The sequence below is a fragment of the Cydia pomonella genome, unplaced genomic scaffold (genome assembly GCF_033807575.1).
Source record: "Cydia pomonella isolate Wapato2018A unplaced genomic scaffold, ilCydPomo1 PGA_scaffold_183, whole genome shotgun sequence".
Lineage (NCBI taxonomy): Eukaryota > Metazoa > Arthropoda > Insecta > Lepidoptera > Tortricidae > Cydia > Cydia pomonella.
Window position 1 is genome coordinate 510,140 of NW_026907824.1, and position 24,632 is coordinate 534,771.

Sequence of the window (24,632 nt, forward strand, 5' to 3'; positions counted from 1 at the left end):
ACTGGATAAACAAGACCACATGACCATTAAGTTAGGAGGTTCCTTACATAGCGGTTCTTAACACTGACAAGAAGCACAAAGAATAGGTAATGTTACTACCGCGAAGAGAGAGGCGTACACGCAGTCAACACGGGACCAGTGGCGGATTTGCCCTAAGGCCCAGTAGGCCCGGGCCTAGGGCGGCAAGACATTAGTGGCGGCAGTCTATGCTGAGAAAGAGGCGGCTAGAATAGTTACTACAGGGCCTGGGGCCTAGGGCGGCCCACACTGCAAATCCGCCACTGCACGAGACGAGAGTCCTTTCGATAATTTAATGAAAGAGATGTTGCTCGTGCCCAATTCATGGGTCGCCCTCAGGGACAGCACCTGCCAGGGGGTAATGACTTTTTGTATCTATTGAATAATGAAATCTACAGTAATATTTTATTGGATGAACAACAACCCTGACTTACATAGTATATTATTAAGTAAATCCCGAAAAGTAATGTGAATAACAAAATATTTGCAAAAAAAATATAATCACCTTGGCCCAATTTCAATAACAACCTGGTTATCTTTCACATTAGTGTAGACAGTATTATTCCTTAAAGCATTAGGCTGGAGCGGGGAACTCAACAGCCACTGCAGAATCTTTATCTGATTAATATTTAGGTATTCACAGCCCTCGGCCAACTCGACATGGTAACACAGCTCCGTAGATAATTCCACTACATCAAGGTCAACGACTCTTAGCTTTTGAAGTATTTCTTTTGTCTTATGGACACTAAATGCTTCATATGAAAAAAATCTTATTATACACATGTTGAATGTATACTATGTCAACGGAGTCTCACTCGATACTGTCCGTGAAATTGATGTCACAGATGAGTATATGAATATCTTGTTACATCAATGGCAAAGTTCAACACATCATATGGCGTTATCTGTAACAAATATAGACAAACAGCTTATGCAATGTGAATGTGTAAATGACAAAAACAATGGGAGTATGAGCGAGATATTTTTGATAATTTATTCCAAGCCCATTGACCCTTGAGGTCAGATGGAAATTTACCGCGCACACGCCACAAATTTACGATTGTTTTGGGTATTCGATATAATACATGTAAAGGCATAGCTACTTATGTAAATACTTAAATATATGTATAAGTGGTACCTTTTCCATTTACACTATTGATTTTCTAATCAAAATACCTAAGTATATGATAAAATTGTTTGTCAATTAGACATACTACCTATAAATAGTAATAATAATAAGCTGTCCGGATAAATTATTGTGCACACCCATCAGTTACTTCAACTTCAACAATTTAGATAGGTATTTAATGAGTATTCTTACAATAACAACAATTCATTACTAAAATAAGAAATGTTTTAAGATAATTATGTTATTATTGATAGGTAAATTTAATCACCAAATTCTGTTTAGGACCTAGAAATAAACTTTACCATAAAAGGAAATAGGTATATAATAAAATAAATAAACTAAAGTAAAAATTGCAATTTGAATAAGCTAATTAATACAAGGAAAATTACAGAAACAATCTGGTCAATCGACTAAAGCCAATCCAACATTGGCAAACGAAATAAACAGAAATTATTGTCTAAATAAAAATAAACTTTTCCATTTCTTTTCTATACCACGACAGTGGCAAACAAGCATATGGCCCGCCTGATGGTAAGCCGTTACCGTAGCCTATGGGCGCCTGCAACTCCAGAGGTGTTATATGCGCGTTGCCGACCCTTTAAAAATCAGTACACTACTTTTTTGAAAAACCCCATATTGTAGAAAAATTGCTCATTTGACAGCCGAAGGGTTCACGGGAGGAAGTTTCTCTGGAACTGCACAGTGATAATTTAGGCTCTATAAACACCCTGCCGACAGCAGGCAGTGCACGCATTTGAATATTATTTCAATTTTGGCTTATATTAATTAGCCTAGTTGGTAGTGACGCTGCCTACGAAATGGGAATTCCTGGGTAATTGATTTGTGTGTTCATTACAAATATTTTTTCCTGAGTTATGAATGTTATATTGATGTTTTATGTATGCATTTATTCATACAAGTATGTATATCATGACCTAATAGTACAGATAGTACAAGCTTTGCTTAGTTGCTTAGCTTAGTAGCTAGGATTGTCTGTGTAAGATTGTCCCCAAATACTTATTTGTTTATTTTAATCTTAGCTAAGTGGAAAGTTGTGGTTGTTGGTAAAAGACCCATAAAGGAATAAATTTAGATGTCTAGAACTGTAGATACCACAACATTTATTATTTTTCTTTCACACACATAAACAAATAAAGTATACATAGCACTTTACGGGGATTGAGTAATGAGTTTGGATTATGTAATTGAATAAAATAATTTAAAAGCCCCAAAATATTTAGCTCCATAAGGTGTTGGCGTCCAAGCTTCTCAGCAGAAATACTAAGTTACGGGTATATAAAACTATAATAAGACCAATCCTTATGTATGGCTGTGAAGCTTGGACACTAACACTGAAAGAAGAGAGTCAGCTCCTGGTAGCGGAAAGAAAGGTGTTACGGAAGATCCTGGGACCTATCAAAAGAGATGACGGCACCTGGAGGATCCGTAAGAATGCCGAAATCGAGGAGTTAGTGGCCGAACCCAATATCATCGGCGAAACGAAATGCCACAGACTTCGCTGGTTCGGCCATTTACTGAGGATGGGTGAGGATCGAGGTGTTAAGAGAGCTTATTTGGGACAACCGACTGGTCGCCGTCCAGTGGGTCGGCCCAGATACCGCTGGAGCGACAGTGTACAGGCGGATCTGTGCCAACTCAAAGCCGACAACTGGCAGGAAGTGGCACAGGATCGGGACAGGTGGCATTCTCTCGTTTTGGAGGCCAAGACCCTCTTTGGATCACTGCGCCACAATAGTTAGTTAGTTAGTTAGTTAAAATATTTAAAAAACTTCAGAGCAAAGATGGGCTAAATATGGAGTTTGCCAAATATGAATATTAGGATGAATTGGTTACCATAAAGGTTAATAAACCATCTTAAAATGCTTCAATTAAATTAGCAGCTAAAGATGAATCACTTTCTAGGCATTCCCTAGAAACAAACAGGTCAAGAGGCAAAAAAATTTTAACCACTCTCAAAATAAAATAATCTATGGATTCAATATGTCTCATCATGTGTTTTAATGACCACAGGAAAACATAACCTGATGAAAGAGAGTGTTTGAAAAGTTCTGGAGAAGACAAACTGAATAAAAAATATTTGCCGAATCTTCAGCACTTTAACTGAATAAAACGGCTGAATATGTACATGAAAAACTTGCCGAATACTAATGCCGATTACCGAAAAACTATCAAATATTCGATCCATCTCTACTTTAGAGCTTTATTTGTAAGTATTATATTAATTTAATTTCACAAGTTTATATGTATATTCACTTTTATCCAAATATCTATTAGTACTTAATTGACCCCGATGGATATGAGAGCATTAAGGTAAGATTTAAAAAACGTAACAGTACAAATATTTAGAGCTGCTCCCAGAAAACAAATCACAAATATAATTAGTTAACATTAACAAAGTGTAATGGAAGATTATACTTGCTCTTATTGCGGCATGGTAAATTACACGACCACGTTCACAGCCCAGCTTCGTAACTTATCTATGTTAAGTTACAGTTCAGACTCCAAAGAAATTAAACCTTCAACTTAATTTGTTTCAATCGTATTAAATACAGCACTAAAAATAATAATACAGTTCATAATAAAAAACAAAATTTTACTTAATATCGTATTCTCTTCGGTAAAAATGATTACCTTACCTGTTTTTAATTATGAAGGTAAATAAATGTATCTATCTAAATATATGACAGCTATCTCCCGCGAAGTTAAATGTGATACTGACATTGACAGTTGCCGCCATAGTTCAAAGAGCATATAATCATAGTTGCTATAAAAAAAAAATCATCCATCTGGACAGACTAAAGCTCTAAGCCATACTGCCTTGTCATAAGTAGGTTTTTACTTTTCAGTAAGTTCGATCCAGTCATTAAAGTGGAGAGCGCAATGACTTGTTAGCCATACCAAATTGAACCTTATCACCGAGCCAGAATGTTATATTGTATGTCTATGGCCAGAATGGTGTTCGTACCAGACTATTATAGAGAAAACGGTCCACTTGAGATAGCAAAACCGGAGCCCTGTATCTCACTCGCACATGTTGCCATTGTTAAAAAGATACCATTGTGGTAGTAATAATATCAATATACTACTGAAATTAATAATGTTCTTATACTATTTTAGCGCTATATTCTAATTACAGTCATTGATACGTATAATATTTCTAAAAAATGGTTAAAAAATGTTGTGCGAGAGGTACGTTTTACGATAAAAATACAAAACTATATTGTCAAACTTATTCCAAATTCCAAATTATTTATTTGTTAAACATAGATATGTACAACAGTAGGTAGGTCTTAAATGTATAATAAAGTATCACTATGCTTCGCCACATGGCATACAAAAAGCTACAGAGGACATGTAGCATGCATTTACAAACTAAATCTATGACAAATAATGGAATAAACAAAACAAATTTAAAGGTAAATAAATTTCCTGAGTCTGACAAAACATCTTGTATTGAGTAGTACGCTTTAGTTATTATGAAATCATACAACATTTTTTTTTAATATCTTTAAATCATTCATTTTTAAAATCTCTTTTGGCAGTTTATTATAAATTCTTGGTGCCATTCTTCCAAGCTTTTTGCTAGTAATGCTGTCTTACATGAACTAGAGTTTATTCTATATTGTTGGCGATAACTATTGAAATAGGAGAACTAGTTATAGATATTTTCACTCGGAATATGTGTGACAGACTGAGAGGACATTCTCTGAAGCTGACACGGACGCAGAGTAGTAGCAACCCAAGACGACACTTCCTGTCTAACCGCGTAGTGAAAGTGTGGAACAGTTTGCCCGAATCCGTAATCAGTGCACCCTCAGTGAATTCTTTTAAAAATAGACTCGACAAACATTTTATTAATGGACAAAACACAAGTGCAGGACATTGATGTGCACATATCAGCTATAAGCTGCCTGTGCATTTATAAATAATAATAATAATAATACATAGGGTGACTATGATGTCGGCACGATATTAATCGGTCTTACTTCTTATTACGTACTTAATGTAAAAGTAACTTTATCTAAATAGGTATGTCTTTATTTCGGCATGTTTAATGTGGTCGACGTAATGAGAGCTATTATTATTATTATTTTTTTTAATAGCTATTAAGTATTTAATAAATAATAGGGTTGTTTCCATTTCTTTGAAACGCTTGTAATACGTTCTATATTAACCAAACGTTGCCCTAAAATTGAACTTTTACCCTAAAAAAGGCTTTACATATGTTAAATTGACAAAATATATTTTGACCCATGCTTCAGCGAAAAGGTCACTAGCTCTTAGACTATATCAATCATCAACCTACTTGACGACGTAATTATAGGTACCAAAGAATATAATACTCACTAGTATAGGTACCTTCTTGTTTAACATTTTGTGATACATTGTTGTTGATATATGTGTGTACCTATAAGTTATTCATAAGGAATAATTTAGTAGGTGCTTAATAGCCTTAACCTTAGTTGCCTTACCCCCCAGGCTATTGGAAAATTCTTAGAAGTAGGTATTCACCTAGTCTAAGCTTAGGAATGCATAATTCATTTTAATTTGGTCTAAAGCGCTTTAGTTTTATGCAAACAAAACGAATCAAAATGTTATCGAATTTGATTAATGAGTATTTATGTTATGGTTTAAAGTTTAAATTCATCACAATGACTTAATTTTCAATATCGACCAGAATTTTAAAAAATGTTATATCTGCTACCTTGTTCTTTCGTTTATTCAGACATCAGTAAACAGAACAATATCTTTTATACGGATTAGATCGTGATTTAGGTTTCGAATCCATTGTGTATTTTCAAATTTGCGCGAGCGCCACGTGACACGACTATCGTGATCGTGTGAGCCGAGCGGCAGCCCGCTGCTATACGCCTGCCCGGGAGGCGCGCCGGCCAAATATACCTAAACCGCGTAGTGACACCCCCCTGCTTATAGCTGGGATTTTGACGGACGTCCAGCGCACCATTTTCCTCACAATCTAACAGGATCGCGATCCAATACACCGATCTCTAACAGCTTTTAGAACGACTAAATTAAGTGACTTAGTTGAAAGCGTTTTACAGAAGAGAAAAAAAAAACATAGTTTTCTGGGGCAACTATGTATAGTTGGTCAAGCAAATCTTGTCAGTAGAAAAACGCGGCAAATTTGAAAAATCGCGGGCTAGCAACACTGTGTTCGAATAATTCCAAAATCGCGTGTAATCTGTGTTTTATCTGTAGAATGTGGATCGTCCATCTTGTTTGTTTACATTCCGAATCGGTGCTAATTCAAGAGAAATTTCTGCTCCCAGCATTAAAATAAATATCAATATATTAAATAATATTGTGCATGACCATAAGCAAAGTCAAGATGCCTACAATGTAAGTAAAATCATGCTCGTTGATCTTAACCATTAGAAAATTTTGAGGTTATGATAATTACTGCAAGATCCCGGAGAATTTTTAAGATAATGTGCAGTTTTTTCTGTTTCAGGGTTAAAAGGCTTAAATAAAGATAAAACGTATGCCTCAATATATCCAATAAGACCACGAATTGTGCCCTCGAAACCGCAACTGATTCGATTGTTCCCAATATCAACAGATGAAGTCCTCAAATATTTTCAAAGGTAACTTTTTTAAACAATCTTAAGACGTTTAAGAACCTTGATTATACCTACTTTCTTTCGCAACATCTACCTAATACTTCCATATGTTTGTTGCAGGATTAAAACTCTCCCAATATAAGGCGTTCGTAAAAGTTTCTCTTCATACAAAACTTACCTACGGCGGTTTACGTACATACGTGTACAACGCAAACAAGACGAAAAATAAACTTGTTAATTAAAAAAACTAAAAAAATTGGTACAATAGTTTAGATTATTATTGTAAAAGTTGTCCGTTTGTTAATCATCACGAAAATATATTATTTAGGCTGATTTGTTTCATGCACTCAGCTATTGCACATGTATACCTATGGAAAATCCTAGTTTATACTTTCTGAAGTCGGTATGTACCTATTTAAGAGAAGTTTTAAGTCGCTTTACCTGTTTGTTCAATAAATTAAAATAATTTATTCAGTGTGCATAATTTTAGAAAAATATTTTAACATTTAAATCATCCCTTCTATTATCCAGAAACAATATAACTCCATATTACTCACATGAGTGGAAGTTGTTAAGTTTCCATTGTCAAGGTATCTTTTATTAATATTTTGAGTACCTGAAATTGTGTCAGTTCCTGACAAGTCTTGAATAGACTAATGTGAAAGTTAATAAAATTTCTTAACAGCATTCTCCTGATATCTAAATGACTTTTTTAATTATCTACATATAAAATATGATCTAGCCGATACATGTAAATATCTAACATTTTTAGCCTGTATAAAAACAGTAGTGTGAGCAAAACCTTACCAAGCTAGCATGTAAGAGTGGTCTCAGAGATATTGGAATATCTCTGTACTATAAATTAGGCAAATTGCTTAAGACTAAGTTTTATGTGTAACTACTACTGAATAAATTTTGAAACTTGGAATGGAAACTTTAAACTTGAAATTACAAATTTTCAAACAGATCTGTTTTATACTTAAGATGCAATAAGTGACTAGGTACAAAGTATTCTGATGCTTGGTTGGAGTGGACCAGTAACATTGGTAACTTAATGATATTTTTTCAATGAATGGCCTGAATTAAGTGTAAGTAAGCTAAAGTGATCCGTATCTTAATTGCCTTGAAATTAAATGAACACCAAAATATCTGCAGTTGTGTTTTATTTATTTTTAATCTGTATATTTATATAAGTATATTGTAAAACCATTTCAAAATTACACTGGTATGTGAATGTGACATTGTTCAAGAGAAATACACTAATTTACAATTAACAAGTGGCATAATTATTTTCTTTGGGCTTCTTCAGTTTCTGAACTGATGTTAAAAACAGCTTTCTACCGTGGTGCTCATGTTCTCTTTGCTCCCTATTTGTCTTCTAAGTTTGCTAAAACAGAATAAAACCATATCAAAATGATGTAAATAGTCCAGATATTTGATATTTAATAAGCCCTGCAATTGTGACAAGAATAGTTACAGTGATACCCTACCAGGGCTACCGCTGCCAGTGATGGCTCAGGGGTTACTTACCTAGGTTTTAATATTTACCTAATTAAAACAATGGATTGTTTTATTCTAGTTAAATTCAGTAGTATAGGTACCTACTAACAGCTCGTTTTGGTAAAAAGTACTCAAGTGCAAATGCCTTAACCTTTACATTTATTTAGCTATGACATCTTCATGTTTAAGTTGAATATATATGTAGCAGATCTGCTCCTAAGCATACCAAAGGTTAAGAATGCGAGCGCTCGCCTTTTGCGTCCACCTTTTACTAAGCATACAAACCTTTATTTTAATTCAATATATTGATATATTTTTCGATTGTACCTACCTAAATATGTCTAATTAGCTTTTGAAGGTTGCATAAAGGAGCATTTGTATTGCATTTTATCGTGATATATCTTTAATATTGAATTCCAACCGAGAAATCTGATAATATATTAAAATCCAGCTACCTGCGGAAGCAATGATTTGATTCAAACATTATTTTCTCCAGCATAGTCCGTTTGCAAATAGGTATTTTTTGATCTCGTTTATCATATTGATTGACATCGTTTTTACTCCAGTTTAAATTGTCCCTCTCATAATAATAACAATTTCCAAATGCTTCAATAAACCGCGAGCGGCAATTTTAGTTGACGTACGAAGAGCGCGCTCAGCGGAAAAAAATATGTTTCGGTTCGATGTACATTGCTGCTTTTCTTAGCGCAATACTGCTATGTGAGTGTTGCCATACTTCAGTTTGCTTTACATTGCTACTGACAGACTTTGCTTGACAGACTATATATATAATTATAGTCCTCCTCATCGTTGTCGATAACGGCGACCCTAAATAACCATTATGGATGTTGTCTAGCGTGCGCCGTAATGTGGCTGGCCAGGCCGAACTTGCTCTTAGATACTCTATTGCACGCGTGACAATAAAGTTGACCAGCTGCGTGCGTGTGGAGTATGACTCTCTCTTACTATGCACGAATGACAAAGACCCTGGCCTAACTATACATTCCATATTTCCAACTTATCCTAATGTCCCACATAAATATAACTTATGATCACCCTAATTAGAACGAGATGCAGGGCTCTGGTTTGACTTCTCATGTGGACACACTTTTTTGGCCAGTGTACTCTATCCACCTTATTATCTACGTCCGTGGGTGAAACGGAAAAATACTCTTTCTCGGGCCCGAAATCGGGTCTGTAATCAGGCCTGATAAAGTGTGGATTTAATAGACACTTTTGCTTGGAACCCACCGATCTTTGCCACCGATGAGCGAAGAAGGAGGCCATTTTGTTTCCAAAATGGCGAACGTTCGGGCATTTTGCACGCGATCGTAGTAATTTCTTTTTATTGTTTAGAGAATGACGCTAATTTAATAGTGTGAACTGTGAGGCCTGTAAGCTCTGTTACCACCAACACAAGTTGGATGAGAATAAAGTGATTAAGGATACATTAAATCGGTCTTGGTGACTAGCGTCCTCACGCTATTTGGCCTGGCCACTTTTTTGATTTTATTGATTAAAAGAAAGCTATGCTGATGTATACGGTAAGATTATTTACTTATTTAAATGACAAAATTAATACACTTCGTCACCCATTGTTTGTTTAATGATTAGTAATATTCGTAGGTAATTTTTAACCTGTACCTACCTACGAAAGTGTAATTGTACGCCGGCTTCATTACGAAGCCGCCCTATTAAAAGTCCTGTTTCCTTGCATTCACTAGCCTAGTTGGTAGTGGAGCTGGGGGTCCGGGGCTCAAACACCGCCAATTACGGGACATTTTTCTATTGTGAGATTACTTTGTATTTTATGTATTTATTCATATATCTATTATATGCATTTATCGCTGACTTGTACCCGTAATGTGTATACTTGAGAAATTGGGACGGATACCACTCCTTCGGGGTTGCCTAGAGAGGTCTTAGGCGTTAGCCCGTAAAGTGAAGACGCCAGTTCGAATCTGGTCTCCGCCACTGGAGGGCTTTGTCACTTTTCCTTTAATACCGTAAAACTACACAACTATAGTCCAATACTACAACTATGGTCCACAAGTTCGAAAGAAAATTAAGTATCTATACCAATGTTCCTTTTGGCTTCCTAGTTTTACCTTCCATTTATAAACATACTTTGCATTAGAACTACAAAAATATAGTAAAATACACACCTGAACGAGAAAAATTGAGTTTATTTGTGGACCATAGTTGGGAGCTTTGGACTATAGTTGGGTGGTTTTACGGTATATGTATGGCGTCTATTTCAGTTTAAAGTTTATAATATCGTAGTGATAGTGTGGACCAGTTTGTGCCTGAATCCATAATCAGTGCACCCTCAATGAACAGGTGGGTCCACACAGAGTAGTTAGGGAGGCGAGGTAGCTAAATGGCGTAATTCAACGGCGCCGTCGAGACCTATCAAAATCGAAAGATAAAATAATTTCGAAAAGAAAAGCTCGTATGGTAAAAACCATTTTAGCGGTGGGTTTGGCGTGTACGGTTTTTCAAAAATGTTAAAAAAAACAGTTACTTGGGCATTCTCGAGCGCGTCAGATATTCATACTACGTATGCCCCAAGTGCCTCTGATAACAACGGTATACTAATCTGCCGGTTTGCGTGGTGGGGGTAGGAATATAAAGTAGTCAAAAATGCAAAAAAAAAAAAATTTACTCGAGCGCGTCAGATTTTCGGAAGGTGTGTTAAGTAGGCCCCAAGGAAGCTCCCTTTAAAAAAACTGACGATTTCGACGTGACGATAAGTTACGATGAATTTTTGAAAATGCAAAAAAAAAAAGTTTTTTTGAAATACTCGAGCGCGTCAGATTTTCATAGGGGAGGTTTATCTCGGTATCCTGAAAGCATATTTTCTTAATCTGACAAAAATGTTGGTGGGTTCTCTTAATCTGACCGAAAAAGGTTTTTTGGTTTCTTTTTTTCCTTTCTTTCTCCTTGATAAAACGGGGATTTTAAGAATGAAAATAAAGCAATAGATGCAACCAACGTAAATGTAGATGAAATGTAGTACGAATTGTATTATTTATTGTATAAAAAAATGAAATGATATAAAAATATATTTCCGCGAAGCGCTCAGTCTGTATTACATGTTTATGGCAAATTCCTCTTTTTTGCTTCAATTCTTCACTTCGTTTTGCTTACGGTACGTCCAAAAAACAATTTGAGGATCAACAGGCTATTGAATAATATACATACATGAAACTGTACATGTTAATAATACTTTTGTATACAGATACGCGTAACTTTTTCCGAGTCCACGAAAATTGTCGAGAAGCTTTAGAAAAAAACAAATTTTGAGATATAATAAAAGTCACATAATTTAATTTTAATCATCGTTATTTCAGATCAATTTTTTTAACACCCTCAGTTTTCGAGATATACGGAGTTTGAGTTTTTATGATGCTTCAAGTCAAAAAGTTTTAACTTTGGACAAAAATGTAAAGAGACCTTTTTTGTGTAAAATAAAATTACCTTTTTTGTTTATTTAAACTTTCTTTTTTGTAAAATGTATCGTTCGCGACTTATATGCCGCCACGCGTTTTTCGGAAGACGAAATGGCTCCTCCACACTTCCGGTCATGCGGAAACCGGCAGATTTTGTATTTTTAGTAAGTTTTAGATTATATTCTTCAAAATAAAATAAAAAAAAATCGCGCTCGAGAATGCCGGATTAACGTTTTTTTTTCACAAGTTCGCGACCCTATAACTCGGCGGCGTCAAGGACTTATAGTCAGATTAGTTAAATTTAGTCTTAAAACACTAAAATCAACCCCCAATATCTTAATCTGACGCGCTCGAGTATTTCAGACTATCGATTTTTTTTTACTAATCTGATCGTCTATCCTAGGCGCGCGTCACTACATATAGAGCTAAATACTTTACAAGGTTGTTCTATTAGGTCTAAGGTATCTCCCATATCTTAAACTGCCACGCTCGAGTATTACCGAAAATTCCCCTATTCGCCGCCCTAACTAGAGTGAGCATATGCGTGAGGCTATTTTGTGCGTGAGGAAATTGCCTCGCGCGTATGCTCGCTCAGTGTGGACTCACAAACTCTTAAAAACAGACTCGATAAGCATTTTATAAATGGATAAAACACAAGTGCAGGACATTGATGTGCACATATCAGCTATAAGCAGATAAGCTGCATGTGCATTCATATATAATAGAATAATAATTCCGTAAATTTGGAGCTGCAAGTTACTGTCTCAGCAGCATTCCCACACTATTCTCCTCAAATCTAAGATGTTCTACAGGAGAACAAGAGTTTTCCTGCAGCATAGAAGGACATCTTTAAGTTTGATGCCCTTTAGTTTGTTTTATTTTATTATGTCTCTATCGATTGTATTATATTGCGATGCCACATACATAATACTATCTGCTAGTAAGTGACATTCTCCTTACTGCAGTGTGGACAGGAGGCATCTCTACTTACTTCCATTACCTTAAGATGTCTGTTGAGACTGTTAGTTGCAGAAACTTAATTAATAATACTACCTAGAATACTAAAGACGTAGTTTCGCTAAAACACAACTTGGATCCACCAATTTCCTAGTATTTATGCACGACATACACATTACAGTTATCTATGTCCTCATCTATCAATCTACTGGATTGAGCATCAGTGCAGTAAATTGTTTGAAGAAAATTTTTTATATATGCATGGTCATATGTTGCAAAAATTATACCAATAAAAAAAAAAGAGAATACATTTTCATAGATAAGTTAGTAAATTATCATGGTATAGTGTGTAAAATTCAATATTAATCCATGAGGTTCTACCTAAAGTGGAGAGCGCTGTCACTTTTTTGCCATGCTAAATTGAACCTTATCATCAAGCTAGAAAGGTGTTTGTATCAAATTAAAGAAAATGTACTCAATCCGTCTAGGTAATTCATGACAAGCACAGATTGAAACCATCTGCCATCAGTAGTATACCATAGGGTATGATAACAAATTATTCAAAGTTTCCGCCTTACTTTTTCTAGGAACTCTAAATTAATATAATTTTAGTAATACCACTATAGAAATAAATATAATTAAGTCTAAAAACTTTTGTTTGATTGGTACAATGGTCTTTTGTTGTAGGGAACGAGTACTGAGCAGGACACGCGCTTCAGCGACAAGGAGAAGAAGCTGATGAAGCAGATGAAGTTTGGTGATTGTTTAACCCAACAGGTATCCTAACTGGAATTTCTTAAATTTGCTACTTTTCTCAGATTCAGTGCCAAAATTCAGCAGTAGAAATCAGTTGACCGGAATGTCTGATCAATTGCAATAGCTAGTTGAGAACCTGCAGTATTTTTATTTTTACTTTCATCTTAAATAATTGGACCTAAAATACTCCTTAAAAATATTACCATTTCTTGGGAAAAAATGTGGTTAAAAGCAACAGTGTAAATTTTGAACACTAAAAGAACCTGCAACATCAATGACGTCATCACTGTTTAGTGATACTACTACAACAAAATTATCTGTACAGGATTACTGAGGCTTACTACGAAAAACGAAAATCATTTTTTTTTATCTGCCTCTATCGCTCGAATATGCAAAAGCGATTGGATAGAGTCAGACAACAAAATTACAATTTTTGCTTTTCGTGGTAAGCCCTTTGTATACTAATTTCATAGAATTTGTTTAACTCTCCTCAAGAATCTCAAGATTCTTTGATTCAGCACATGGTAACACTGAATGAACGCCCATATTGTTACTTGAAATCATGGGGTAACTTGCTAAATAAGAGTATTCAGTCATCATAAGCGCGACAACGCTCGACGAGAGAAATATGTGACAAAGTAACTTTTTTTTAGGATTTTTTATTTATTTAACACATTACAAAACTTGTTAAGAGGAATAAAAGCTCTAATAATAATAATGATTTATTTAATAGTTTTAGGGTAATTTTTTTATAGTCTATTTAATACCAAAATAATCGTTTTTAATAAATCAAAATTATCCTAAAAACATTACTCTAGAAAGTTTAGAAATTCAACCTTCTCTCTTGCTAGCAAAAATTAGCTTGAGTTATTTACAGGATTTGTGAGTTTTACTTGCTTGCCTGAGAAAGTGTGACACCTAGTTAAATATTTATTACTATACACTCATTTTCTTATGTTCAGGTGGACATGTCCAAGGTGAAACTGGACGTGTTGAAGCCATGGATCACACAGAAGATCACTGAAATCCTCAAGATGGAAGACGACGTGGTTATCGACTATGTCAACAACCAGCTAGAGGAAAAGGTGGCTAATATTTTCTTACTTTTCATTCAATATTTGTAACAAAGTGTAATCATTGCAGTTTCTTTTCTCGGGCTATATAACTATTTATTAAAAATAGAATCATGCCTAGATTTTCAAAGAAACTGCAATCGAAGTATGGTGTCATATGTATATTGATTGCGTATGGATATTTCTATGGTCCCCGACGGTTAGCGCTGTCAGTGCCTGCGCCGCCGCCCGCCGCCGCCGTGCTGCCGCTCGCCGCCGCTTTCGGAGGCCACTTAGCGTTCTAAATCGGTATTTACGGGGAAATTAAATACTTAACAATGCTAACTCAGTATAAGAGAATATGCAATGTGATTCCCTTCATAATTTGAGAAGTTTCAAAGTGAAAGTCGTTAAGAGCTCGATCTGACTCAGGGTAGGGAAGTCCCGTTTAGGCTTTGCGTTCAGCATAATGTGGTTGTGTTCGCAACACCCTTACAGATGCAAGAGCGGAAGAAAGAAGAGCCCGGCCGCCGCCGCCGCCGCTGCAGCGTGCCGCCGCCGCCGCGCCGCCCGCGTCGCCGCGCCGCTGCTCCGCCGCTCGCCGCTCAACATGATCACTTGACAGTTCACATAATGTACACGGCATACGCTTCCCTACCAGAGTCATTTCAATGCCACAACGCATAATTTGCTTCAAGATCTCCGTGGCGCTCTTAACGACTTTTATAAATTTTGTTTTTATTATTTTGATTTTTCTCACAAACTGCAACCAAGTAACCAAAAGTACCTCAGTAACGTCACGTTAGGATGTTAGATATTGGACTACAGGAGCTGTCACTAACTGTATGTTTTTTTCTTTCCCGATCCGTTCCGGCTCCCTAGTTCCCTTGTCCTAAAAAGATGCAGATAAACCTGACGGGTTTCCTGAACGGGAAGAACGCGCGTCTGTTCATGGGCGAGCTGTGGGAGCTGCTGCTGAGCGCGCAGGCCAGCGAGAACGGGATACCGGAGTCCTTCACGCAGCAGAAGAAAGAAGAGATTAAAAAGAGAATGGTATGCGTTTTATTTGTTTTTTATTAAAATGCGTTAATGTTTATTGACTTAGCTCATTAGATGCCTAATTTTTTTTCCCTGCATCATATTAATAACAATGTATTTATATTAGGAGGAGCAGCAGAAGGACAAGGACAAAGAAAAGGATCGTCGCCGTTCGCGGTCGCGCTCGCGGGATCGCCGGCGGTCGCGCGACCGGCGCCGCTCGCGATCCAGGTCCCGAGATCGTTCTAATGATAGGAAGTAAGTTTCAACATAACTACTACCATAGTTGGATTAGATTGGTAAAAAAAACTAATTACATACAAATTAATTATTCTGCCAAACCACAATGTGGTTTGTTGGCATTTGATGGTAAATATATATATATATAGTCCTCCTCATCGTTTTCGATGACGGCGACCCCAAATAAACACATTATGGACGTTGTCTAGCGTGAGCCCTAATGTGGCTGGCCAGGCCGAACTTGCTCTTAAATACTCTATTGCACGCGTGACAATAAAGTTGGCCAGCTGCGTTGAACGTGTACACGTAGGAGGGCTTAGGTCTCTCTTTCCGTCTCTCTCTTGTAACCATAAACGTACATCTAAATGGCGCTGGCCATACGTTTTGTCTTAACTGGATCGCATAATATTAGAGTTGTACTGTGCTATCATCAGCTAGCACTGTCAAAGCGACAGCAATATTTTGTCACCGGTTTAAAATTTCCTAAAACGGTTCATTCTGCCTATGAGAAGCACCAATTTAAACCGTAACCAAATTTGTATAGCTTAAAATATTTAAATGGTAACTAAAAGTATAGGATATAATATACCGTGAAGGGCATATGGCTGCTGAATGGCGTTTTGTATGAGAAGCACTGCTTTTGGTGTTTCTATAATATTTTTGTAAATCTTTTATATGTAACTATAATGAGATGTCTTTTGTATCTCTTAGGCATCGCAACGGAGGCAGCCCGAGGCGGTCGAGGAGGCGCAGTCGGGACAAGAGCCAGACGAGAGAGAAAACGTCGCATGCTGATGACAAGATTCCGGAACCTAAAGGTTTAGTTTTTTTTTTCCTTTTTTTTTACCTTTTTTCATTTAGTGTGGTGGTAGAGACAGTAATATAAATGGATGAAAACTTATGCTCGTTCCTGCGCTCAATAATGACTTATTTTTAGGGTTCCATACCTAAATTATTACCGTTTAATATTACAAGTAATAACAATCTACAGCAGTATATCCTGTGCAGTGCTACTTAGGTGAGACCTTATTAGCTCAATTTTCCAGTGATAGATAATGGAACTGGCAGCGAACCAGACGGAAATAAACTAATATTTACATTGCCGTTAGGACAGCCTATCCCTCATTGGCGCTTACGGGATTTTAATATGAATTTTAAAAGTAACACAAATGTTTGGCTACTACAGTAATCTTACAAAGCGCCGAAGTTGAAGGCAAAGGGACAAAGTTGGTTTGCAAGATTTTTTCAAATTTGTATTTTATTCCACCAGAAAACGGCAAGTCCCCCGAGAAGAAAGAAGACGCCGCCAAGGAGGAGGCGAACCACAACTCCACCGGCGAAGCCCTCGAGGAGGAGCCGGCCGCGCCGGAGCTGCCGGCGGGCGACGGCCGCAAGTCCGGGTCCGCCTCGCCGGACAAGTAAGAGCACCACACCATTCATATAACTAGTTCAAATGGTGTCTTTCCAAATATCACAAATCATCATTATTCACTTATGTGGATATTGGTCCGATATTAAACATACTTGTTTTTTTTTTCTTCACATTATTAAAAGTAGAAGTAGCTTTGCAAGTGACTACCTATGTGTCCTATTCACGCATTATATATTATTGATATAATTGCTTGCGTATGTTTTTTTGCTCTCTTGATTATTACCTGCGCAAGCAATGGACAGTAAAGAAACAACATGCCATTTAATTTAAAATGAAACGGGTGGGCATTGATCATTTGCTCTACTGACTTTGTTATCACTTCGAGGGTAATGTCCTACGCACTTGTATTATAATGAACAATTTTTTCATAGATCCGCTGATAAGGTGGTCGAGGACAAAAAGGAAGACAAAGGTCGCTCTTCCAGGTCACGCTCTTCGTCTGCTTCGTCGCGTAAGTTCTTACTCTTGTAGTTCATTATCATTATGTTATACCCTTATGTTCTAGATGCATTAATATTCGTGTTAGGCTAATAATCCCGTTTCAGTAACATATAACTTATTAAATAGAAATGATAACTTTAGTCCAAGTAGTCTAGTATAAATATTATTTGACGACCGGTCTGGCCTAGTGGGTAGTGGCCCTGCCTATGAGGACGATGGTCTTGGGTTCGAAACCCAGTAACGGCATTTATTTGTGTGATGAGCACAGATATTTGTTCCTGAGTCATGGATATTTTCTATTTATTAAATTTGTATATTATATGTGTTGTTGTCTAAGTACCCACAACACTAAGCCTTTTTGAGCGTACCGTGGGACTTCAATTTGTGTAAGAATAAACATAATAATGATAAAAAAAATAAAAAACAAACATAAGAGTTCCTCAAATTACTTTGACAAAGTCGACTGAAACCATGATTTCTAAAAAAAAGCCTTTACGATTGAGGTGAAATAGTTATATTTACTTCGGTTTTTAGATGGCAGCGCTAAGAAGAGGTCGTCTCACAAGAAGCGTCAGTACCGCTCCAACCGTGACTCTTCCACAAGCGTCAGTCCTAGGAGGAGCTCCCGCAGAGAGAGGTTACTGGCATAGCTTATATTCCATTTATTATTATTAATTACTGACAGCGTGATTTTTTCCCGCATCACGGTTAAAATCACGCTTCTTCACTGCTAGCTACTGTTGAGTCCCAGCATCTCATCTGTCTTGTTTTTTTTTTCATAATTTTCATATATCACAACCATGATAAAAAATCCTAAGGCCCGCTAGATATTAAGAGACCCACAGAGACCACAATGCCCAAAGTTAGATATATTTGCTGTTGAAAGAAACGTATCGACGCAGACGCATAACTCTTAATAAATTAACTGACTCCAAATTCGTCCAGTAAAATTAATACCGAAGCCAAAAAATGTGTACATCCATCGCCTTGGACAATAATGTACTATTTGTTTCTTTCCTACTTTAAAAGTTAATTGGTAATGACGGTTAATGACTTTTTATAACAGAAGCAAATCCAGAGATCGCCGCCGGAGCAGCCGCCGGTTGTCGGTGGACCGACGTGACAGAGAACGTGAACGTGAGCGAGAAAGAGAGCGCGAGAGGGAGAGGCGACGACGCGAAAGAGAAAGAAGAGAGAGGCAAGTTTTTAGAACTGCACATAGTACGAGCGTATATTCTTGTAGTATCAATAGAGCCCACGGCCATTTACTGCCATAGCTGCCAGGCAGAGGCCGCACCTCTCGCACCGCCGCGTAGGCCCAGAGTACTATAGAAAAGTTACTAATGAAATAAGAGAAAATATCGAGTAATCGTAGTGTAAAGTGGAAGGTGTAACGAGTATACATACCTATACATATCTATTTCTAGACTTCGCCTGGCGGCTGGAACCGATACATTGCCTTGAATGAAATGAGTTGTGTTATACGCTCGTTGTCCATTTTTATATTTATATTATTATATAAAAATATCATACAAAATTTCAACCAAAATGTAAACGATTCTGCTTTTAAAGGTCACGAGAACGTCGCCGATCGCTTGAACGACGCCGGCGTTCGCGCTCACGCTCTCGACGACGTTCAAGGGACAGGTAACATGTTTTTACAGGCATTTATTTGCGCTTTTCTCATTTGTTATGTATCATTCTTGACGCAAACACTGTGGTAGATTCAGGGTGGCGGTAACATTTGTAATATTCGTATTTGTATTATGGAAGTCACGTAATGGTAGAGGAGCCCAATATTAGTGTTATATGGCTACCCGTGTAGTCAACCACTTTTAGCCATATACGTTGATCCGTTGGTTGGTGAGGGTTTAAAAAAACAATGGGTTGCAATCCGGGAGTGCCGGCAGAAGTGAAAACTTGAATATTAATGTTGTGCATTTTTGATATTTTGGAGAAATTGAGTAGCAGTTTTACAAAAAGAGATAATTCTCTATTATACCTACGTAAATAAATTTGAGTGTGGAAGATATTTTGAAATGCGCATTTTAGTGTTAATATATAACATATACAAAGTAATTCATGAGACGTGAGCAGGACTACAGCCTACACAATCAGTAAATGTTAATGAATCGTACACCATCATATTAAGTAATACAATCACGCTTCTTTTCCGTTATTGGTACGGAAAAATTTGAGTATCTACAATCATGGACACCCAACAACACAAAGATACAATACAACACAATTAACAAAGATTAAACCTCTTTAACCTGTATGACAGCACTTTGATTATGAAGAAAATAAAATGTCACAATTGAATGAGATACGATTTTTCAAGTCACCAGGCTTCGATGATATTCTAATTGCACGTCACCATGATGTCACATGTCCGTCTTACGAATTTTCAATCTGACGGTCACGTGACACCTGACGCGAGTTTAATATTTCTTCCCCATCACAAAAAGTGCTCAGCGCCGCTAAAGAAGTTTTCTCTTAAAAATCGTGAAGCAGATTGTCGATTCAGTCATTTTGTTCTAAGTTAATGTTATAATTGTGCTATTACTCTAGACCCGATTTTCACATTGTATTAACAGTCAGATTAAGGAAATGCGTACTAATTTACTGTATAATTGTCACATTAAGTAAAATAGCACAATAATACAAATCCACAATCTATTTAACAATATTTATAACGATTTTTTGTTTTAACTTTTTCAATTTGACATTTTATATTTATTTTTTGTCATTTTATTGACTAGGTAGGTATATATTTGCACGCTTGCATGCAAGCTACATGAACTGAAATACAAAGTATTATAATATTTATAATATCCAAATACTGTATCAATGCAAATAAACAATTACTGATTTCTGACCCCCCCCACCAACCACTCGAAATTTTTAAAAGCCTGTAGCATACATGATCGCTGAAAATAAAAGCCTTATGTAACTTTTTATTCTTCCTATCATCAAATCTTACGATTCCGATAGATCTGTACGACGCCAGAGTAACTACAAATTTATCACCGCTGGCTCTCCTACCATAGAGTACCAGTCGAGATCTGGCTGACACAGATTTGAATATTAGGTATAAACGTCACAGCTACCATGCCGCTACCAATATCTATATGCTTACTACCACCTTTTATATTCTTTCTTGCATGACTTATTGGCCTTATTTCATAATACTAATATTTTTTGTTATATATCCCAATCTGTTGTTGTCCATAGTAATTTTGTGTGGTGGCGTCTTTAATAACTTACGAAATTTACGATGCTGATATCTGTTACTATATTAATTGTATATACAGATGTCAAACACAATGAAAAAATCAACGATGATCAACTCTGGCCAACGTGGGACTCGAATCCACATCTTTGGATTGCCGGTCCAATGCGTTACCAATTCCGCCAGCCGACTATCCGTCATTCACCGCGTATTTAAGCATTGCAACTGTGACCACGTCACTAGCGACATCTGAACTTACAACTTAACACATCTTATTTGACATCTGTATACACAATTTATAGATTGTGATGTGGTACGTTCAACAATAAAAAAGGAAAATAAATATTTACATTTATTTGTTACTCTAGCTAAAAAGTACAGTTTAACAGTTAAATAACTATGCCCTTATTAAGAAAGTAAGATAAAATAAATAGTGGAGCTTGTTTCTGGATGCTTAAAGACGCCAACTGCCGCGCGAGGCTACTGCCCAATATCAACCTTCCTGCATTCCGACAAGGTTCACGATACGCGCTGCATACAATAGGCGTGGTATGGCTCCAAAGGGTTAAGTTGGCTTTTTTTTTTTGGCGAGCTGTATTCACTGCGTTGACGATGGGAAACGTTTACGTAGTACCTAACTCTGCCAAGTATTTGCATAATCAAACAAGTTACTTAGCAAGATAAAACACAACTCATCTTCCTTAAGTACCTAAACCTGATCAGCGCGGACACTAAATAATAACTGCCATGTCGCAAATAGGCACTGTGCGCGTCGGAGGGTCTGCCATCTTGTGGCCTGAATCGGAAACTTAAACTGCACATTGACACTTCATGCCAAAGCAAGTGCTGCCCTCTACAATTCACGTGTTTTTTCTTGTGCATTGTAGGTTTGCCATCTTGTGGGGCTACATTGGAAGCTTAAACTTGATATTTACACTTCGCGCTAATAAATAAAAGGCCCCAGTGCTGTCCCCTACAGTTAATGCACGTTCCCTGTCACGCCTTAATACCACATCCCTACCACCCAACTGGTAAAATTTTATCAGAGCGAGAGCATGTGATATACGCATTTGTGACATGGATGGTTTTTGAAGGTATCTTTTGAAGTAGGTCTCGCGATCGTCGGCGCTCGCGCTCGCGGCGCCGCTCGCGCTCGCGCCGCCGCTCGGGCCGCTCCAGGGATCGCCGCTCCCGGGACCGTCGCTCCCGGGACCGCCGCTCGCCGAGACGCTCGTCCAGGGACAGATCCAGGTAATTAACTACATGGCGCCTGTGCCAATTCCGAGCCGAGCGGACTCTAGGCTGCTTAATGCTTCGGAACCTAGGCATTAGCGCTCAAAACGGCTAGTGTAGACGTGCCTCGGAAAACGGAAAAACACGCGCGCCGCCTTGGCCGAAGCACGTCTACACTGGCCATTTTGTGCGCGAGGAAATTGCCTCACGCGTATGCTCGCTCTGTGCGGACCGCCTATTTATGTAAATGTATGTACTATGTGAGGTGTTCAATAAAGAGTATTGTATTGTATGTCTCATACTTACGATATGCGACTCTATAGCGATATCATATGATGACGCAAAGATAATGATGGCACTAGAAAATAAATTGTTGGCGCTCATTCGTATAATTTATATACTTCAATTTTACTTCAGGTTGTAAGAAAAATAGTGGGGATCCGTTTAAGGGCATATTTGGTATCGTGGTCTAATTAGGAAAAAAAAGTAGAAAAAAATGTTTGACACGAAAAAAGTTTTTTTAATGGGGTAGGTCGTCCAAGTCGGCCAATCCTCCATACAAAGGAAAAAAAAAATACTTTTTCCTAATCTGAACACGATACCGAATATGCCTTTAAGTGGATCCCACTATTTTTGTTTTTACACATCTTTTATTATACAAAATTTGTATCGATATATTCAGCCGTATGCTTTCAATCAGTTTGTAACTTATGATAGCTTCTTACCAACCGCCTCGAAACTGTAGGTAGACAGTCCTCAAGCTCATAACAGATTTTTATTGATATCGTCTAAAATTATATGAAATATCACAACTGGTGGTCTTGTTCTTCCAGAGAGAAGAAATCCAGGGATCGTATGCTGAAGGATAGAAGATCTAGGGACAGGAAGTCGCGTGAACGAAGGTCCAGCGACATAATTAAGGAGCGCTTGGAGAAATCTGTTTCCATTCCGAGAAAAGGTATAAAATAATGCCTTTTTTTTGTGATTAGCCATCAACTTATAGCAAATATAGGAAAGTTAATTAAACACGTTTTTTTATATTGTTTCAGAAAATCTTTCAGAGAAGCTGATGAAAAAATCTTCAGAACGAGTTTCTATTCCGCGTGAACGCTCTAAAGAGAGAGTTATATCAAGTTCCAGTAGAGAATCTTCTGTTGCCAATGATAAATCTGCGTCGCAAAATGATTCGCAGGTTAAGGCAGCTCACTCTTCAGATGAAGAAGAAAGAGAAGACTTCATTCCCATACCCACCTTGCGTGAGTATTCTAGGAGTCTCTCAAGGACCCCGTCGCCTTTCCTAAGGAAACATGAAATGGAGACTACCAAAAAATCCGAACGATCCGGCGATGACGTGTCGAGCAAAGAGCATGTCGAAGAAGAGGCAAAGCCCCAAGATACAAAAAAAAGCAAAAGGAAAACCAACCAATCAGAATCAGAAAGTGAAAGCAGTGAAGAAGTGGCGAAATCCAAGAGCAAGGCCAAACTCAAGCGGAAAGAGAAAGCCTCTAGCTCTAAGAGGTCTAAGAGGTCCAAAAAGGAGAGTTCATCCAGTGATAGCGATTCTGAAGAGTCTTCTTCCAGCGATTCAGAGGATGATCGTAAAAAGAAGAGCAAGAAGAATGCCAAGAAGAAGTTAGCCAAGAAATCTAGAAAGAAGAGAGCTCGGTCATCGAGTTCAGAGTCCAGTTCCGAGGAAGAAGTAAAGCATAAGAGCACCAAGTCAAAACAGAAAAACATTCCAGATGACTCTGACGCCGACAAAAAATCTAGTAAAAAACGCAAGGATTTGAGTACGGACCGCTCAAGACCTGAGAAAGTTGATAGCAAACAGAAACCTAAGAAAGCAGATCATTCAGAAGATTCTCATGATGACTCCTCCGACAGTGACGGTAAATCTAAAAAGAAAGCTCCCAAGCGCGAGTCATCTAGCTCTCCCGATAAAGACGTTCGGCGCAGTAAGAAATTAGAACCGCCGAAAGAAAAGGCGTCATCGCCCGAGGCGAAATCAAAGAAAGTTGATGAAAAACAATCTAAATCTAAGCATGTTGAAGAGGCGAAGCCTAAATCTCGCGAAGATGAGAAGAAAGGAAGGAAGCGCGAAAAAGAGGAATCCTCGTCCGATAGTGACCAAGTGTCAAAGAAAAAGGCAAGAAAGAAGGTTTCGGAATCCGAATCTGATTCGGATAGTGACGAGCCGAAGAAAAAGAGAAATAAGAAACACAAGAAGCACTCGAAAAAACACAAGAAACACAAAAAGCATAAGAAATCATCCAAAAAGAAGGATGAGTCCTCAGATAGCGACGACGCAGAAGAGGAGGAAGAGGAAGGAAAGGTCAATAATGAGGACCTTGAGAAGAAACTACGCGAAAGAGCGCTCAAGTCAATGAAGAAACAAACTAGTGCGTCTGGTTCTGACTAACTTTTTTTCTGTGTGCGTTGGACTTGAGTCAGTAGTAGAAGTATTTTAATGAATTCTTTACTGAAATAACATTGACTAAGCTTACATGTATGTCACATTGTTAGTATTTAATAAAGTTTCAAAAATATAA

At 37.4% G+C, this 24,632-nt stretch overlaps 2 protein-coding genes and 1 long non-coding RNA gene across 5 annotated transcripts in view; 1 reads left to right on the forward strand and 2 right to left on the reverse strand.

Moving 5' to 3' along the window:
• Positions 1–4,173, reverse strand: part of LOC133533615 (phosphoribosylformylglycinamidine synthase-like) — a 33,247-nt gene extending 29,074 nt beyond the window's left edge. The window contains exons 1-2 of the mRNA XM_061872622.1: positions 3,805–4,173; positions 524–923 (exon numbers count right to left, since the gene is read on the reverse strand). Of these exons, the coding sequence (XP_061728606.1) occupies positions 524–801 (278 nt within the window). The 5' untranslated portion in view covers positions 802–923; positions 3,805–4,173. The remainder of the gene's footprint in view (positions 1–523; positions 924–3,804) is intronic.
• Positions 4,174–7,896: 3,723 nt separating this feature from the next.
• LOC133533603 (uncharacterized) lies at positions 7,897–9,030 on the reverse strand. Its single transcript, XR_009801903.1, has 2 exons — positions 8,706–9,030; positions 7,897–8,137 (listed from the first exon to the last, which is right to left on the reverse strand). It is a non-coding gene; the product is annotated as an uncharacterized LOC133533603 (long non-coding RNA).
• Positions 9,031–9,557: 527 nt separating this feature from the next.
• LOC133533600 (serine/arginine repetitive matrix protein 1-like) lies at positions 9,558–24,632 on the forward strand. Of its 3 annotated transcripts, none has more exons than XM_061872604.1 (14): positions 9,558–9,794; positions 13,347–13,436; positions 14,378–14,500; positions 15,350–15,520; positions 15,633–15,763; positions 16,457–16,563; positions 17,016–17,163; positions 17,549–17,628; positions 18,153–18,255; positions 18,685–18,816; positions 19,191–19,265; positions 21,958–22,101; positions 22,917–23,041; positions 23,133–24,632. In XM_061872604.1, exons 1-14 carry the CDS (start codon positions 9,780–9,782, stop codon positions 24,500–24,502), a joined length of 2,814 nt encoding a protein of 937 aa, XP_061728588.1. In that variant the 5' UTR covers positions 9,558–9,779; the 3' UTR covers positions 24,503–24,632. The 3 variants fall into 3 exon arrangements, with proteins under 3 accessions (XP_061728588.1, XP_061728589.1, XP_061728590.1); XM_061872605.1 differs by having other exon boundaries at positions 21,961–22,101; XM_061872606.1 differs by lacking the exon at positions 19,191–19,265 and having other exon boundaries at positions 9,559–9,794; positions 21,961–22,101.

Excerpts from the sequence above, each read along its gene's own strand:
- LOC133533600 (XM_061872604.1), top strand. Across the intron at positions 16,564-17,015 it reads CAAGATTCCGGAACCTAAAG|AAAACGGCAAGTCCCCCGAG; the intron begins GTTTAGTTTTTT and ends TTATTCCACCAG. Across the intron at positions 22,102-22,916 it reads TCGTCCAGGGACAGATCCAG|AGAGAAGAAATCCAGGGATC; the intron begins GTAATTAACTAC and ends TTGTTCTTCCAG.